The sequence below is a fragment of the Panicum virgatum genome, chromosome 2N (assembly GCF_016808335.1).
Source record: "Panicum virgatum strain AP13 chromosome 2N, P.virgatum_v5, whole genome shotgun sequence".
NCBI lineage: Eukaryota > Viridiplantae > Streptophyta > Magnoliopsida > Poales > Poaceae > Panicum > Panicum virgatum.
Genome location: NC_053146.1, coordinates 31,318,156 through 31,337,062, shown reverse-complemented (window position 1 = coordinate 31,337,062; position 18,907 = coordinate 31,318,156). Strand labels below are relative to the sequence as shown.

At 39.9% G+C, this 18,907-nt stretch overlaps 2 protein-coding genes across 6 annotated transcripts; both read right to left on the bottom strand.

Annotated features, from left to right (window-relative positions):
* Window positions 1-2,466: 2,466 nt before the first annotated feature.
* Window positions 2,467-5,458, bottom strand: LOC120660208 (glutathione S-transferase T3-like). The gene is made up of 4 exons (XM_039938627.1): window positions 4,360-5,458; window positions 4,190-4,244; window positions 3,258-3,732; window positions 2,467-3,175 (listed from the first exon to the last, which is right to left on the bottom strand). Exons 3-4 carry the CDS (start codon window positions 3,729-3,731, stop codon window positions 2,606-2,608), a joined length of 1,044 nt encoding a protein of 347 aa, XP_039794561.1. The 5' UTR covers window position 3,732; window positions 4,190-4,244; window positions 4,360-5,458; the 3' UTR covers window positions 2,467-2,605.
* A 579-nt stretch (window positions 5,459-6,037) lies between these two features.
* Window positions 6,038-18,084, bottom strand: LOC120660206 (histone-lysine N-methyltransferase TRX1-like). 5 transcript variants are annotated; one of them, XM_039938622.1, is made up of 25 exons: window positions 17,469-18,084; window positions 17,326-17,377; window positions 17,175-17,249; window positions 16,720-16,933; window positions 16,003-16,126; window positions 15,827-15,931; window positions 15,484-15,683; window positions 14,821-14,913; window positions 14,610-14,707; window positions 13,963-14,121; window positions 12,863-12,988; window positions 12,703-12,750; window positions 12,506-12,623; window positions 12,372-12,437; window positions 12,227-12,288; window positions 12,067-12,123; window positions 11,925-11,993; window positions 11,625-11,814; window positions 10,360-10,623; window positions 9,674-9,735; window positions 8,659-8,736; window positions 8,089-8,184; window positions 7,120-7,223; window positions 6,835-7,043; window positions 6,038-6,553 (listed from the first exon to the last, which is right to left on the bottom strand). In XM_039938622.1, exons 1-24 carry the CDS (start codon window positions 17,966-17,968, stop codon window positions 6,905-6,907), a joined length of 3,099 nt encoding a protein of 1,032 aa, XP_039794556.1. In that variant the 5' UTR covers window positions 17,969-18,084; the 3' UTR covers window positions 6,038-6,553; window positions 6,835-6,904. The 5 variants fall into 5 exon arrangements, with proteins under 5 accessions (XP_039794556.1, XP_039794555.1, XP_039794558.1 ...); XM_039938621.1 differs by having other exon boundaries at window positions 6,839-7,043; XM_039938624.1 differs by lacking the exon at window positions 7,120-7,223 and having other exon boundaries at window positions 17,469-18,078.
* Between the last annotated feature and the right edge of the window lie 823 nt (window positions 18,085-18,907).

The window sequence follows — 18,907 nt, the reverse complement described above, 5'->3', positions numbered from 1 at the left end:
CCATGGATGATTATTTTACATTGATTATCAAGTATGTGACTTGTTCGTGAAACTCTTTGTTGAAAATGATATGATTCTAAATTATCCCTAGTTTATGTCGTTGTGTGGGACAACAACGACGTTGAGACTAGCACATGCATTAATTGATGATCATGTTTCACGGATCATGGATATGGAGATATCGGATTAATGATGTGGACACATGTTGGTGAACATGGTGTTGGATTGACCCACTCCAAGACAATGTTGGGATTGTTATTTTGTATGTGCCATCAGTTGTTCTTGAGTGTTATACCTACTGAATCCTTAGACCTGAGATCGCCATTGTTTCTCACTGTGTGTAGTGGTGCATCTTGGGGCTGCTAAACGCTACTCCGTGACTGGGTAGTTACAAAAGCAGCTTACAGGTATGTCATGAAACATGGAATGGGATGTGAGCGGATCAAGATGGAATTTGCCCCTCCTAGATAACGGGAGAGATATCTCTGGGCCCCTCGAGATAGTTGGATTTGAAAGTGCATGGCCATGCCAAAGTGATTAAAGAGTTAATCATGATGACTAAAGGTTAGTTATGAATAGAATCCACTATTAGATCGAGAGAATGGTCGAGCTATCACAAAGGTGGCATGCATCTCGCTTTGAGCTTGACTGGTATCGTGTGGCAAAGGGATCGGTGTATGAGTATATCTATGGTTCGGCCGATATGATCTTTATGTGTATTTGTGAGTCACTATGCCCTGCTAGGTGCCGCTATTGACTTGTGATTCGGAAATGATTTCCGATCACGACCACCTACACATGAACCTAACGGGTCACACACTTAAGGGGTTTGGAATGTTGGAAAGGTTGCATGTATGATTGTCTCTAGTGCAAGTGGGAGGTTGTTGGTGATATGCCCAAGAGCCCATCATCACAATACGGTTTAAAAGCCCAAGTGGATATTGATCCAAGAGGGATTAGGGTTACTAATGGGCCTATGAGATAGAAGCCCATTAGTACGCCCTATATATATGAGGGAGGGGCTAGGGGGGCGATGACCTGAGCCGCGCCACCTCCCTAGCCGCCGCCCCTCCCTCTCTCTCGGCCGCCGCCCTTGCCGTGCGTGCGGTGCTAGCACACCGACGCCCGGCGTTTCATCCCCGTACGTGTGGACTCCGTGGAGGCGCTGCTGCGACTGCTGCGCTGATCGGCTGCTGGGATCAAGTACGAGGAGCTCGGTTCGTGGGACGTGATCGACTACTTCCTCTACATCGACGCGCGACTTCTTCCGCTGCGCTGCGCGTCTAGTGGTAACGATCTATGATCTTCTACTCGCAAGTATCTTGGGTTTATGCGGTAGTGATGCTAGCGTAGCCTACCCGTTTCCCTACATACTTTGTGCAAAAATGGAGTGCCGCCAATGTAGCTGGACTGAGTTGTTTCCAAAAAGTGACTTCAGCATTCCGTATGCTTACTTATGGAGTTCCAGCTGATGCTACGGATGAGTATGTTCGCATTGGAGAAAGTACGGTACTTGAGAGCCTACGAAGGTTTGTTGCTGCAGTAATTGATATCTTTGAAGATGAATATCTGAGATCGCCTAATGAGGTTGACACAGCACGCTTACTTGCGCTTGGGGAGCAAAAAGGGTTTCCTGGTATGCTAGGGTCTATTGACTGCATGCATTGGGCATGGAAGAATTGTCCAGTAGCTTTGCAGGGTCAGTACAAAGGTCATGTGGAGAAGCCCACTATTATTTTAGAGGCGGTTGCTTCTAACGATCTATGGATATGGCATGCCTTCTTTGGTATGCCTGGATCGCATAATGATATCAATGTTCTGCATCGGTCTCATCTGTTTGCGAAGCTTGCAGAGGGTACAGCTCCTGAGGTGAACTATACCATTAATGGGCATGATTACACAATGGGATATTATCTAGCTGATGGTATATACCCATCATGGGCTACTTTTGTTAAGTCCATCTCTCAGCCTATGGGAAACAAGAAAAAATATTTCGCCAAAGCACAGGAAGCAGCAAGGAAGGATGTTGAAAGAGCTTTTGGAGTTCTTCAATCAAGGTTCGCCATTGTTCGAGGGCCAAGTCGTGTGTGGGACACAGAGACTCTAGGAAATATTATGAAAGCTTGTGTTATTATGCATAATATGATCATTGAGGACGAGGGAGCCGTTGACCCCAACGAGCGCTTCGAGTACGGTGGACAAAATGTGGAACCTTCTCATGAGAGTAATCGAACCATCGATGAATTTATTGATGCACATAAAAGGATCTGAGACAACGAAACCCATCACCAGTTAAAAGAAGACCTGATCGAGCACTTGTGGCAGCATTTTCCTGGACAAATATTAGTTCGATTCACTGGTCGATGTATTGCTCATGTACTGAAGCACTATTTTATTTTTGAAACCCACATTGATTCTGCCGGCATGCATGCTGATTCATTGACATAAAAAAAACCATGCGCAGGATAAGTACCAAATTTTGCAGCTCCATAAACGATAATGCAAAGGTTCAGTGAAGCGAAATTACAAGAACAATGATAAAGTAAATTGGTTCACCAAATCAAACTAAACTTTTGGTTTCAAATAAAATAACATTAAGGTATTTCTAATTGGATAGGCGACGAGCAACGATCTTCGCTTGCATAATCTGATAGTACTGTAGCTGTGTCGGGGTCAGTGAAGATGAGGTCATGTCCATTGACATAATCTTGTCTTCCTTCTCCATGAGGTCTACCTCCACCTTTTTCTTCTCTAGCTCCAGTGCAGCCATGAATCTTTCCTCTTTCTTCTTTTCTTTCTCCCTGTCAAATGCCTCTTTTTTTGCCCACATCTTGTCTAAAGCTTCCATGCAAGCCTCACCACCTCTTCGCTTAAGAGCTTCTTTTGCCTTCTTCTGACCGGGCGGCCTCTTTTCTCCTTCTTGTTGTATAGGTCCACCTTCTGCTTGTGCTTGCACGGGTGTATTGCCATTTTGTTGTGCTTCAGTCTGTTGCATCGTAGTGGACTGTATGTGCACCTTCTGCTTCTTATTTTTTGGCCTCTTGTCTTGGTCGGCCATCTCCCTTCTCTTTGTCTTCCACTTGTCTTCATCCTTCAACTTGTTCCAACAGTGAATTAGAGTGAACGCCTTGTTCTCTTGGTCTAATTCCTTGTACATCTCTGCTGCGTTAGATATCTACAAATGAATATAAGTGCTCATCAATGTGGTTGTCTTAACAAATGAACAAAAAGAAAAAAAATAATAGAAATACAATTACCTTGTCCTGAATGGTTGCACCACTTTGATTTCTACGCTCTATTGCTTCATAGCAGGCACAAAACTTGTTAACTTGATTCAAAATAGTCATCCACCGATGCATAATGAAACTCTCTGTTCTAAAAAAAGGAGTCGTCTTGTTTTCCTCAAAGTAAGTATGAATCCTGCTCCATAAAGTTCCTTTAGATTGATTAGCTCCATGCACGGGATCTTTGCTAATATTAAGCCAAGCTGAGACCACCACTAAATCCTCCTTCGAGTCAAAAATTTTTGACCTCTTTGAGTTTGGCCTTGAACTGCGAGGTGGTGTACCAACAGCACGGCCTTCCACATCAATTCCTTGACCTTGAGTAGCAGTCTCATCAGTTTGGTGGGTCTCATTTGTCAAAGAAAAATCTAGGTCATCCAAACTAGGAACGGGATCGTCTCCCTGAACCATGTTTGTCCAAAACAATTCATTGGACCTTTGATCCATCCTACAAGAAAATATGAAATCAGCAATAAATACAATACAATGAAGCAGCATATATTGAAAAAAGCATCATATATATTTAAATACAATGAATTCATTGTCTAAATAGATCAGATATCACGGCAGAGAACTCCACAAAGCTCATGTCGACCCACAAAGATACTTGTAGCAGTAACACTTGGTTCTGGAAAGAGAACCACTAAATTTCGTTCCCAATTGGGTCTGAAAATGCTACGCAAGACCTGAACATGCTGAAATGAATTCCACTCTGAGCTGACAAAATACAGGGCCCCAAACATTGGCTGATTCCTAGGTTTGGTTTGCAGCCACTCGCTAGTGCTAGAAACCCATTATTCTCTCCCCTTTCATGAACGCTTTCTTTTATCAGGCAATACAACAAACAGATTGCCGGCATACGTACGCAAAGCAGGAAGTCAGAACAGAGGGCGAACAGGACTCACCGGGAAGGACACGCCGACGGCGTCACTGACCAGGGACCCGCTGGCCTCGCAGTACCTGCTCGGCGAAAGGATTCGCGCAGGCACTTCAGTAAGCGTGGAGAGATCAAGGGAGAAGATGCGCCAACCCATGGGGGAATGAAAAACTAGAAGATGGATGGGATCATTGGTACCTGAACCGTATCCAAGGACGGCGGCGGCCTTGATTCCTCGATGGCGATGGCGCGCAAGATGAGAGCGGCGCGAAGGAGGGCGGGAGAAACGCGCGGAAAAAAATCGTTCGCGGGGAGGCCGATCGGGAGTCACGGAGTGCTGCACATCTTTAGGCACAAAGATGCAAATATGCCAATTGTTAGGAGATGGGGAATTAAGATAGGAAACTATTGGAGAAGAGTTTTTTTCATTTTCCCAAAAAAACAAAAATGGGGAAGAGGGATAGGGAACTATTGGAGTTGCTCTTAGTTGGTAACATTTGTATAATAATGGTTTTAAAATTTTTGAATTCTTGCTCAGATTCTAAAAATTGTTATTGGTTGGCAAATTTCTCTTCGGTATGTTGAAAAAAATATTTAATGTCAAATAGGGGTAAAATCACTAACCTCTCATAAAACTAGAAAGATATTAGCAAGGGCAAACTTATCTTTTCCCAAATTAATTATTTGACTCCTTCACAGTTCGCGGAGCAGGGGCAAAAAGAGTCTTCAATTTCAAAACATAGAGGTAAAATCACAAACAGAATAAAAAATGAGGGTAAAATTGTAATTTGAGTTCGAATTAGGGAGAAGAACACAGCCCTTAATAGTCACACAAGAATGTACAAGATTGTGTAAATCATTGTTGTAAGAACCATGAAAGGTGCTCTTATTCTAGTTCGTAGGTGTTCGCGAAAGGTATCGTGAACCATTAAAGATTCTGACAATTCTGATAATCATGTTCTTGTCATGAGGATCATTAGAGGACCCCACCGCTAACAATGTGTTTCTTTTCTTTTTCTTTTTTTAATTGAACATTACAACTCTACTCACAATGTACATACACTCACCCATATAAACACACGTACGCAAACCATAACCCCTACAAGCATTTTCGAAAACTAAACCAGAAAATCCTTAAAATTGACGAAGTCTCGCTATCGACAGAAATATCACCTACCACTAAAAGCATAGCGCTGTTAAATCTCAGAATATCCAGATCCTATAGGGGGTGTTTAGTTACCAAAAATTTTCACCTCGAAATTTGTGCCTCCCCTTTTGAACACATACATAGAGCATTAAATGTAGTTAAATAACAAAATTAATTGCACAGTTTTGATGTACACGACGAGACGAATCTTTTGAGTCTAATTAATGCATAATTAACCATAAGTGCTACAGTAACCCATATGTACTAATGATGCGGTCAAAGACCTCAAAAGATTCGTCTCGCGGTTTCCAGGTGAGTTCTAAAATTAGTTTTTTAATTAGTGTCCGAAAAACCCTTCCGATATCTGGTCTAACCCTCGATTTGACATCAAAAATTTTTTGTTCGGGAACTAAACGGCCGAAAGTGCTATTAAAGCTTCTTTACTCCACCTAGCACGAATAATTGACACCAGACTCTATGAGCCCCATACCTTATGTGGCAAAGCCACGGAAACTTCGTTAATGCAACAGTAAAGTTTAATAGTCAGTGCTATAAAAACTAAGAACACCCACCCAACTGCAAAACGCATCACAATCTGACAGGAAAATAAAATCAAGGTAAAATTGACCCGACAAACAAAAACGGGGAACCCACCCAGTCAAGGTACCCGTCAAAGAAATTAGTCGAAATTAGGATGGTAATGCAACATAATAAAAATATACTGCTCCCTTCACACTGGAATGCGCACCACACGGATACCCATAAATATTTGTAACAGAAACATGATTTAGTCCAAGTCGATGTTTTCCTCCAGTAAAGCTCTAGAAGCCCAATCATTGTCGCTACAATTTGTTATGGTAGCATGCATGGAAGGGCATCGCCCAAATTCTAACCATGTATTTTGGTTACACTTGGCATGCCATCTCAGACTACTTAATCGGACAACCCCAATCGCGATCCCAGAGGTTTATAGGTGGCAGGATTAGTGGGCAAATTACATGTAAACACCCAATATTTCAATGGTACTCTACACAACCAATTCAACTGTCGTTCCCAAATTGGATTGCCTACCTAACCTATATTGGCTACCTATACAATTACATTAGCTTTCCATTCTAAAAGAATGACAAGAATTATCAGAGTTCCTAGAATGGACTCAGCAATTTTTCATAATTTGACAGTAGGCACAGGCACGTATATCACCCAAGCCTGCGCCATATCTCCAAACCAATAAATACTCTCTACCTGCCAAAAATATAATGATATTAGTGGGGAAAATACAGAGGAAACAAAAGTTTTCTTAAAAAAATATCTGAGCAAAAACACTTCAGGAAACAGGTAGAAACTGGGCAGAAATAAAAGATACCAAACATCATAGTTTATATAAATGAACACGTCCAAGTAATAGATAATGTGTTTGTCTATCACTCAATCTTGTTTTGCCAAATTGCCCCGGTCAACACCTTGACTTGATGTTCATCATGTTCATTTCTTTAGAGGCCATATAAAAAAGAAAAAGGAGATACCTACTTCGTTGGTACTCAGCAGCAGTAATTTCATGTTGGCACAAACAGGCAGGTCTTTGTACAGTGACCTTTAGTTATCTCCTTTTTGAAATAATTCACTTCTCTTTAACCTTATTTTAGCTGCCTGTTCTTCTGCCTCAACATCATTAACAACTCCACGGCATTTGGGGAATCCACAATAACAGGGAAGTTGATCACTCGAAAAAAACCTGAAAAAAGCATCAACATGATTAGGTAAAAGGCTATAAAGCTAAATGGATTAAAGGCTGATAATCCATTCCTGACCTATAATCATACGTCAACTCTTCCCATGGATCTATGTCCCGCTTTGCAAAAATGATGATGTGTTCATCCCCAAGAACAGTTATAGCACGTGAATAACAATTAGGCTGCGACAGTAAACAGGTATTATTATGAAAAACACCATGCAAAAAGTTTTAGAAACAAGATATTGATTTCTTTGTTATTCTCCTAACTGTAAGTTCTAAACATCATGATACCACTGGGCATAGTAAAAAATGGCAAAGAATACTCAGCGGCTGACATGTACTATTTCCCTGAGAATCATAAGAGCCAAGTTAATAATTTAGCTTGCTGCTGGCTGTAAGAATTCTTGTAGCCTACCTCTCAGTCTACTCGTATAGTGGTTTAGTCCTTCATCATTAATACATGGCCCACCTATCTCTCTCACAAGGTTTCTTAATTATTGTGTCGAAGCTGGCTGCAAGCTTACAGCCTGCTTCTCCTCTCTCTCCTCCCTTCTCTCCTCCACCTCAACATTTAGCCTGCTTACAGTCTATTATAATACTTGCTCTAACACAGTACAATATGTGGTTTCTATTGATAGCTATTAATGCAGTATGCAGCTATGTTTCTGTCGATACCAATACCTCCAAAATTTAAGGGCAAACCATGTAGCCTACTAAGTCCCACAAACTTCATTCAAGTGTTCATAATGAATTATATTTTACCTCCAAAATTTAAGAGCAAACCATGTAGCCTACTAAGGCCCACACACATTACTCAAGTGTTCATATTGCATTATGTTTTACGTATCTGAGAAGGAAGGGTAAAACATGAAAAGAATACGCACAATTTTGGTCATAGGTCTGATGAATTTTTATTTATTTCAGCTATCCATATGTGCAAATAAGTAAAACAAAATGTGCAATCATCGACATATAAGAGATGAGGTGCTCTGAACTTCCAACAAAAAATGGAAAGCCCTTCAAGAAGAAACACATAATTCTTTACCTCACATGAGTGATTGATAAGATGAGCTATACTTCCTGCCCGAGTAGCATCTATAACACGCTCATCATCTATCCTGAACATATATGTGCCAGCACCCTGCATGCATGAGTGTTATGACTATTGTGCAAACGATAAAGAATTACAGAAATAGTTGTTATGTGTTTGCTTTCAGTTTTATAACAACCCAGCTGGAGTCTCGGAGCCAGGAGTGACCAGTTGGACCATGCTTACACTAATTGAACAGTCATATTTATTTGGCAGCTGTATGCGTTGGAGAGTTATTTAGTGCTTCAAAGGTTAAACCATTATTGCTAACAAATTAAATTATATTTAGGTTTGACCAGCAAGGTAGGTACGAGTGAAAAATAATTTTGCAAGCGAAAATAAGTTCAGCTGACCAATCTACTACTTTTTACGGCAAACTAATTATCATTGAAACAGTGTCTTCCGATGACCAGAGGAACATGATAAAGCAACCTTATTTATATCTCCAATCTAGTTATCCACATTTATATATCAAAAATTATCTGCAATGGTAAAAAATGAACTAAATGCTAAAAAGAAACTTACCACTAGTGAGTTGTAAATTCGCCGCTCTCTGATGTCTGATATCGGTGGTCTAACAATCTCCCCTATGTATTCAATCATCTGTAAAAGTAAGTCCAAATTCAGGAAAATTAGTAGAAATACATGCAAATGAGAATCGGTAACATGATGGCTCATCCTACTCTCGACTGCACACAAAAAACTGAGTTTGCCCCACATGCTGCCACTAGTTCACGTTATGGTCATACCAAAGTCAGATGAGGCAGTTGAACATGTAGCCATTTTCTACCTCGACCAGGAGACATCATGGTATGGTAGCAGTAGGGATAGCAGGAAGAACTGGTTAGTTGCCCTCTTTCTGGAGGCTCTGACTGCTTTTCGGGTTCTTGCTTCCCGATTACATGATACTTGTCATCGTATAATAGCCACACACTAACAATTGCATCTCATGGCACATAATAAACTAACAGCTACAAGATAAGCCTAATTGACGAATAGGAAGGTAGCTAACTAACCAACTGAAGATGCTAGTAAACTAATTGGTACACAAGAAAACTACTAAGTCAGCCCACAGAACCACATAATCATGGAAACCCTCATCTCATTCTCTAATCCTAGCTGCCATGCTCTCATCTCGTTCCTTGGAGAGCACTGATGCCACCAGGTATGTCAGTCACACTCCATTCACACAGACCACGCTATCCTGCTGAGCACTATTTCCCACGTGCGTGGTAAGCTCCCACCACCATGCTCCTGTGACCCAGGCTGTACTGATCACCATCTCAGTAACAACCAACATTGTCCATACAGCACATTTTGGGATGATGAGCAGGGATAGAAATCATGGCATGGAGTCATGGATCCGTGTTCCAGGTGACATGGCAGTGTTATTTCCTTTTTATCTGAATTTTCCTCTTTGCGAAACCAGATACAAGTCTTTCCATTCACAGAAACCAACCCTTTACGCATTTTTTTTTTGAGGTAACCAACCCTTTACGCATTTGGAACCTTTATCTAAAGGGGAAGCTGAAGAACATACCATATCTCCTGCCTTGTGTGCAACCTTGGCAAAGACACCAAAGCCATGAATTCTTGATTTTCCTGTCAAAAGACAGTGCAATCAAAACAATTGACACAATAATAAATGACTATCATAACATCGCCAAAGTATTTCATTTGAATCCAACATTTCAACAGAACTTAGAATACCATAGTTACAATATTCCTACACAGAGGTAATACAGATCACATCCTCACAATTGGTAGCAGTTAAATCCTAATCCAATGCGATACTATCATCCCAACTCAATACCAAATTTTAAGGTACAAAAGTGTGGCAGATTTGTATCGATATATTCTCTCCATTTCTTGCTAGACTCCACTGCTACTATATTACTACAGAGAATACGTCCAGCACTGACACCAGAGTTAGCACAACACCACAAAATGATGAAGGATAGATATTGATAAATGGTGTAGAACAAGCAATATGTGAAATAGGACATGAAGTTTCCTCTCCTAAAAAAAGAACACAAGATGTTTAGGAAAAAAGAAGTGCTTCTCTGATTGAAAGAGGTAGCAGATGGAGGAAAGACACGTGATTCCACAAAGAAATATTATCTTATAATTGGCTAAAAATTTATTTCTTGGAAAATGATATGAAGACTTGATCATATCTGGAACATTATGCTATGGAAAAAGGATAAAAAAACGAAAAGAACTCACCAAAAGTTAGTCTCTTCCTAAATGTAGCCTTCATGCTTGTATATTTTTCAACTATAGAAGAAACATTGCCAAAAGCTTCTTGCTGTACAACATCTGACAAGACAACCGGTTGAAGTGATTCACTGCAAGTATGATTGCCTGCTCTATTTTGGCAGTAGCCACTGACAATATAAGGTCTATTCTCCACATATAAACGTTTCATAGAAGCAGTTGCCATGACTTGTGGTTGCTTTTGGCCCCTTCTCCTGTGAAAATTATAGGGTTCTGGAAAGAAAACAAGGCATTTGTATATAACTCTATCAATGAACAACATAGGTAATCGAACTAACAGGGTAATGCTCAATAAAATAAAATAAAAATAGTAAATTCATAGCAAATACTTATGCGCTTCAGTCCTGATGACACTGCAAAGAACCAAGGATATTAACTACCAAATTTAAGTACAATAAAAAATATCATAATGTTAAACCCTTTATTACAAGGGAGTAAAAAATCCAAATTAATATAATAAGTAAAATATTATTACAAGGGAGTAAAAAATCCAGAATTAATATTATATTTAAGGTGCTCTTTTAGCGCGGAATAGTCAATTTGGTCCCCAAACTTTTGTCTTGGGCTCAAATTCATCCCTCAACAATCAAATTGGCCAATCTAGTCCTCAAACTTCATATCTGGGCTAAATTTCACCCCTGGTCCTCCATGGCGTGCAACGTTTGCATGCGAAGTCATCGATGGGTAGGGATGCTAATGGATCATGGCTGTAATGTCCCAGTCACAATCCAACTCAACCCTTAACATTTTTACCACAAAAATATATAAAATATAAGCCTGGACCTTTTTGAGCCCGGCCCTCAAAATTTCTAGGCTAAAATTTTAGACCCTTTACCACCACTAGCGATTGGTGCCCTAAAATGAGTGAATAGACATCAATAAACTCTTTCTTCTCTGATTTCATCCTTGTGTTAATGTAGAAACTATTGCTCAATGGTCAAGGATAATGCACAAATAAATATAAGCGCAAACCTTTTATTCATAGACACGATTTCACTAATCACTCATTTTCACTATGCTAGTGAAACTATCCAGTGTAGCACTTGAGTTGACATTGGTGTTCAACATGGTATCATGCTAAGAACCTTCTAAGAGATGAATTTGGGCCCAAATAAAAAGCTTGACTATTTCACCTTCTTTTAATGAACAACAAAATTTAGCAAACACAAACATTAAGAAACTCCTTGTCAAATGAATAGCGCCTGTTTTCTTACCAGTCCTTGCACAACCAGATGATGAAGCCATATCTGTCTGAACCAACTGATAGGGCTCAGCAGGGTCACTTTCTAGAGATGGACGTTCAGCAGATGGTTGTCTGTGTTTTTTGCAGTACGAGAGTAATCGAATACAAGGATCCTCATCTTCATCGAGTAACATGTGGTAGATTTTGTCATCATCTTCAAGCTAAAATTAACAAAATAGTTCCACATAATGGAAATACATGTTGGTGAAAACATAAAAAATTAATCGTCAGGAAGGAAATACCCAACAGAAAAAAAGGACTAGTACTGTACCTCAACACAAAGATCAGCAGCACGTGCGCAGAGAGGGTGATATGCAACGCGACAGGTAGGATGAGAACACTATGATTATACAAGAAAGAGTTATAACATGTTTTGATCATCCTAACAATAGCTTCAACCAACTGTAATTTACCTGTATACAAACTCCATATGAAACTCCGCAAATGCTGCATACAAGTTTCCAACGGTCCTGGATTGACAATTCACTCCATCAATCCATCAATGATATTTCTACAGAAACACTAAAAGATTGAAATAGGAAATTCACACCAAAAGCAAAGAGAGGGGCAGACCTTGTTGATCCTGCTCAATCCATCAATCGGCTCCATCCTCTTTACATCTTTTAAGCATGTTTCTGCAAGAGAATCAAGATTGAGAGAACTAAAAAGCATGTCATGCCACATCACAAAGATATAAGGACCAATGATGTGATTATACCAGGGATCCATATAGCACAAGCAAGATGAGCCCAATGGCCATCTGTTGTAGGTTTCATTGCACCACCTAAAGAATGTTTCATGTGCCATAAGTATATAATTCATTTCGCAATGAACTGAGATGCAAGTCTGTACCCGTGACTGGACATAGGCAGCATTTTGGAGACATGCGAGGTGCACCAGGTCGGCACAAATTGCAAAGCCAAAGTCCTCCATCCAATTGTTTTAGTTCACCGTAACATCTAGCATGAACCTGCATCATGTTGCAAGGCATTTGTAACCACTTCCAGATTTGATAACTTATGAGAGTCAAGCAACAAAATCTTGCATACCATCATACGGCATTTGTCGCATTGTAAAAATAAGTTGTCTTCATACTCCTGGAACGCAAAACAAAGATCAGTAACTTTTAGATTAATTACCCTATCCATAGGTTGTTTTCAGTTATACCTATTGAAAAACCGATATGAGAACAGGAATAGGATTGTTTACCTCATCCATATCACAAACATTGCAAAAGTCCAGATCCTTCCAATTAACATGAACAGCTCTATAACCAAGGATAGTGTCCCCACTGTTCTCAAAATATTTCAGACATGACCTCGCATTGGGCAATTCCTGAAAAAATACATAATTGAACTTGGAATTTAAGGACGAAACCCAGCATCCGTCAAAATTCTACTGGTATGAAAAAATAAGGGGAAGAGCAAAAGCTGTGATAAAGAATTCTACAAATGCATGGGTTCAAAGATTACCATATTTAATGAAAACAAAAGAACTTCTACAGACAAGAAAAGGGCTTTAAACCATGCAAAGTGATAGCATTCTGTAGCGGTTACTAGAAAACCTTTTGCATCAATGACTGCATAATGAACACAGAACAGCGAATTTATGACATCGACTAAGTTAATAATCTGGGCAATCTTAATAATAAAAAGCCACCATGTATAAGCCAGTGCAAAAAAAAGTCCAAGTACTAAGATAATATGTAAGTAAACATGTATAAGAAATTTCGGTTTCATTAATCAACTCCATCTCAAGTCAATTATTGGTTTTTGTTCTCTATGCAGATAACCCAGGCATGCAACAACTTGTTTGCTATTTCTTGCCAACACAACAGGTCAAATAAGAAAAAATGGATTTGCAGAAAATGGCTCATGGCTCCTTATCTACTGTAGGGTGCATTATATTCTAAATAATACCAAGCATCACCAATCTAAGAAGAACAAAGTGGGTTGAAGCTATTGCAAAAGCCATCCTGAAACCAATTTGAAATACAGTCTGATAGTAGAAAGTGTAGGCTCATCCACGGTCAACTGGTCAAGAACTCAAGTACTAAGATATGAGATTTAGTCAGCACAAATAAATTGAAGTAACATAGCTGGCATATATAATGGCCTGGAATACCGGTCACAAAAGATAGATGGAGAACATATAGGGATGACCTATGAAGAGGAAGCTAAGGGTACAAAACAAATACAAGGATCAAAGATCAATTAATTGTCTAGCCCAAGCCCCACTGCACTACTTGATAAAATTAATTAAAATTGATAAATAGAAGAAAAATATCAAAACAGTATTTCATTCCAAACCTGAATAAGCTGCCTTATCTGCGGATTTGAAAAGCCAAACATGTAGGTACCAGATCTTTGGCATACATTTCTTTCCAATTCAGTGGCAGCACTGCACTGTTTTTCCTTTACTCTGCAGTATATCTCTTTCCAACATGCATTAGGGGTAGATCCATCGATCTGAACATCACAAAGGTTCAACATTAGGGAAATCTACAGATTTGGAACTGCTAAATTTTTCATGATGACATGTCCACGGCATAGAAAATGAATTTGGTGATAATCCTCAAAACGCTCTCTTTTCTATAAACTACAAGGAAACAACTGATAGGAACCAGTATGTATTAGTTAATTGATATGGGTAACGGATGACATGTATCATAACTTGTAATGGCAGAAATATGCTTTTCATCCCAAAAATAGAAATACTTTAAATCTAAGGCTTTCCTCTAAAGTTTAATTTTGTGTTTAGAGAGAAGTTAGAAAATTGTTAGGAACTGTCAAGTTATATGTGTACCCCATGCCAGTACTTTACATGTCTATGCAACATCACATCTCACAACACACTAGCCTCTGAAAATTCTCAGAACCAGCATATTCTTTCTTTCAAAATTATTAGCGAGGACAACAACTATAAGACAAAATTGGCAAATTTGCTTACAGCTTACCTGCACTCCATCTTCTGAGGTCACCCTAAACAATGGGCGGGCTTTTGTATCTGAATTCCTTAATACTTCCATTTTGTAAGATGTTACTGAATTTGGGTCTGCAACAAGATTTTTATAGACAAGATAAACAATGCACAATCTAATGAGTATAACAAATTGATGGAATAATTAATGTTGGAAACAGGCTTAGACAAGTTTGAAGGATAATTACCTATTATTGACATGAACTTTCTGAAAGCAGTATATCCTTCAGGCCATATATGCTTTTTATTATGGAAATGATCTGAATCAGATACTATCCTACCTGGAAAGGAACTCACAAAACAGAAGTTGCTCACACAGCAGAGGAAGGAAAGCAAATGAATACAATGGGATAAACAATGTTAACATGAAAAGGCTATTTAGACAAATAATATCTCCAAATATGCTCTTAGACTACCAAGTGTCTTTGTTACATAAGAAAAGTTCAGAGTGATGAACTGATGATACCCATCTGACTATCTTTTGGCACTAAAAACAACTGAGCTGCAGTTCGACATTTCCATACATTTTGACTTTTTTGCATCAGGTATAGTAAAAGTGGAGTAGGAAGTGAATGGCCAAAGTAAAGTAATAATAAGACCTTCCAAAAAGAAGAAAAAAGGTCAAGAAGAGCAAAAGACATTTCAATTCATTCTGTCACCTTTTCATGGCTTAATATTTCATTTGATGCAAGCATATAGCCCAGCACTTGCACCATTTCTATCTTCTCTATTGCCGATGTCATAATATAAAACTATCTCTATCTGGAACTTCAATTGACAGTGAACTATGCTTTCAAAAAAAAACGATGGATGTAACAAGGAACAGAAATAGAAAAGATGCTAACAGTTACCTAAATTGCTCACACGAAGGTTTCCTAGTTCTATTTGAGTCATTTCAGCATAATCCTCTCCATTTTGCACTGATCTATCTTCTGATAAATTACCACAAGAGTCTACCCTGTCCTCGCAGGAATTAACATCAGAACCATCATGTTGTACGGATTTCCTTAGCTGCAACATAATTTCTGGAAGCTGATGTGTGCACATAAATCTACATAATAAAAGGGCCCAATGGTCATAACAAAAGATTACCATAGAACATAAAAGGACAACCTGGTGGTCTATCTATGCGCTCTGCTCCTCTTATAATTTTAATGAGAATTTACTACTGTAGACTAGGTTAGGGACACATACTCCTTGGCTTCTTCTAAGCTCCGACTGAAACTTGCTTGCTTGCATTTGAGATGCAACGATGAAAGAAGTCCATTGAGGAACGGCACAGCTTGCTTCAACTTAACCCTAAGGAGAAACAAAATTTGTAGTTCCTGATAAAGTTCAATGGGTGCCAGAATTGTTTCTACAGGACCAACCTTGCAAAGTCATGAGTACCAAAGAATTGAACAAGTATTGATTGGTCCAATCGAACTGGCTTCAAAGCCCGGTTTGCAGGTACATCTGACTCATCCACCACAACCGCCGGCCACATTGCATGACCTATTGAAGCACATCATACCCATTAGAGAAGACTGAATGATTTTGGGTGACTGAGAAAGGCGGCAGACCACTTTCAAACAAACAAAGCTAGAAAGGACCAAAAAAACAAACAAATTAAATCAACCGGATCTTGAATGTAAGCCCAAGAAAGGATGGTAAGTGCATGCTCCTGAGTTTATATAGTCTACGAAGAGAGGGAAAACTAGGAGTTAAAGTGGCGATCAGATAATAAAACTCAAATTTCCAGTAGAAAGTGACCAAAACAATAAAATTTCAGAAAAATATACAAAAATAACATAAAATTAAAGGTACAAAGGGCTTGCAGAATGCACTAATTGCAAATATTCTCCACTAGCACATGTGACAGAGCTCAGAAGACAAACTGTGTTGCGAAAATAAAGCAAACTTTCACCCAATACTAGATCAACGAAGCAATGAAGCACTACACACCATATTTTGGTATATTTGAAATTAGCAATTAAACTTCTGATGCCATGATACAGAAGGAACTAAAAAAATATCACCATTCAATTCAAGTTAATAATGTAACAACATAAATGTTTAGAAGTAGAGAACTCAAGTGTACAGACTACCTGTAATTTTAGCCCACACAAGGTCACCTGGGTCAAGACCCTGGTAGTCATGAAAGCTAACAGCAAGTGCAAGCAACTCATCATGGCCCTTCTTATCCTGATTGGAAATTCCAATACTTAGATTCATGGACTTCATTTCTTCAGATGAGATAGAAAATTTTATCCTTTCATCTGCCAGGCTAAGGTCCTCTTCTTCACCATCAACATACTTTACCTGTAGTTCATGAGATTACAGTTATCAACCAGACAACCACTAGGTGTTGCTCAATTTTTATTCAGACAACGGACGGGAAATTGAGTGGCAAAGAATTGATGTACAGAAGGGAAAAAACGGATAAGCAAGCCTTATCTAATTAACCCAGCAAACCTATGAGGATTCCTCACAACCAACAGAGTAATTCAAAAAATAAAAAGGAAGCAAAAAACATTTACACCAGCTGGAACAGACAACATACCGAATGCTTCTTGGTTGCTTCATTGTACACCATGATGGAGCCCTTGTACCAATCATCATCAAGCGGCCAGAAAACCTGCAATCAATCAGAATTCAGGTCCTAACATCCCAGATATTCCGTGAGAAGAAGACAAAATTGCCAAGAGTTAAACCTTGCACGCTAATCCGACAAAAGCATTAGGATCCGCACTCTGAATATCCAACCTGTGACAGAACTAGCATCAATACTAGCTGGATTTTCCATTAAAGACAGAATTATTTCAGCGAAACCGTGAGGTGTGGCTATCCAACTCACTCTACCCATCTCCTCCCGACCGACCCTTTGGGCCTCCCCGGCCTCTGTCTCTCATGCTCGGAGAAGCAAACCATAGTCTCAGCCCGTACGCCGCGTCTCATTCGCCCTCGCCGCCGCGAGGGCTCCCCTCCCTCCGCGTCCCCGTCCCCGTCCAATGCAGGATTGGCGGACACCAGACTGAGCAGTTCGTGCTTGAGGGAGCCCTTCCGCCGCGAGGGCCCAGCGTCCTCGTCCTGCACCGGCGGCGCGGGTGGGGCCATCGAGGGCGGCGGTGGTGGCTCCTCGACCCGCGGTTTCTTGCGGTGGCGGCGGTAGTACACTTCCAAGGGGGGCTTGCCGTCGTCGACGCGGGGCTTCTTCGCGGCCGGGGGGCGCGGGGCGGGGGCGGGGACGGGGGCGGAGGAGTAAACGTGGCCAAGGGGCAGGTAGCGGATGGGGCGGTCGTTGTCCTCCTCCTCTTCGCCGCGCACGAACCCGTTGCCCTCCACGGCGATCACCATGGCTAGGGTTTCCGCCCTTTCTAACTCTAGGGTTCGGCGAGCAGTGCCAATGGCGATGGGGTTTTGGGGAATTTGGGGAGGAAATATTTGAGGCCCTCGCGCAAAGAATTTGCTGTTTCCCGCCGGAGGAAGCTCCTGCGTCCTGTTATACTAGATACTAGATTTATATATGTGTGTTGCTACGGAAGTAAAAAAAATTCAATCAAAATAAAGAGGAGCATAAAAAATAGTGTTTCGAGTTCAACCGACGTTACAATCTAGCACTATGCTGCTTTGAACCAATACACAAGAATCAACTTCGAATCAATTAAAAGAAAAGACACATAAAAAGGTTTCAAAAGATCGAGTTTTTAAACTTATGTAGCTCTATTAAGCTTCTATTACTGAACTTGACAATTGAACCACAGAGGTTGTGCTCGATCCAACGATCCAGAATCCATGCACATGCGTTTTTTTCATTTTTATATTTAAAAAAAACAAAATTTCAAAAATATATACCGAATAGGGAAATTTTCAAAAATGGGTGCATGTCCTGGGCGACAGGGTGTCTGTCGCCCATCTGTCGCCCATCCAGTGGGCAACAGGACCTAACTGTAAAAAAATTACATTTAGGTCCTGACGCCTAGGGCGCATTAAAAAGTGAACTTGTAAAATTAATATAAAATCGTAGAAAAATCAAAAAAATACAAACTCAACTGTTCTGAATTCTATGAAACAAGATCTACAACTTTTGTTATATAAAGTTTTTTCATTTGATCAATGTATCTTGCTCTATTTTAAATACCAGTTTAATACATTTTTATTTAAATCTCAAGATCTATCCTTTGGATGCATGTTATCTTTGGCCATAGTGTTGCATATGGTGAGCATAGACTTGTACAAAATTGGTAAGTCCAGAAAACATTTCTAGAATAAGTTTTTAAATTAGATCTTGCAATA

What these genes read in the sequence shown, in the direction of transcription:
- LOC120660208 (XM_039938627.1), bottom strand. Translation starts at nt 3,731, where the DNA reads ATGGATCAAAGGTCCAATGAATTGTTTTGGACAAACATGGTTCAGGGA. An exon ending in GTGCAACCATTCAGGACAAG is followed by an intron (nt 3,176 to 3,257) that starts GTAATTGTATTT and finishes ATTCATTTGTAG; the next exon opens with ATATCTAACGCAGCAGAGAT.
- LOC120660206 (XM_039938622.1), bottom strand. Translation starts at nt 17,968, where the DNA reads ATGGTGATCGCCGTGGAGGGCAACGGGTTCGTGCGCGGCGAAGAGGAG. An exon ending in AGATAAGGCAGCTTATTCAG is followed by an intron (nt 12,989 to 13,962) that starts GTTTGGAATGAA and finishes GTATTTTTTCAG; the next exon opens with GAATTGCCCAATGCGAGGTC. An exon ending in CTGCCTATGTCCAGTCACGG is followed by an intron (nt 12,438 to 12,505) that starts GTACAGACTTGC and finishes AACATTCTTTAG; the next exon opens with GTGGTGCAATGAAACCTACA.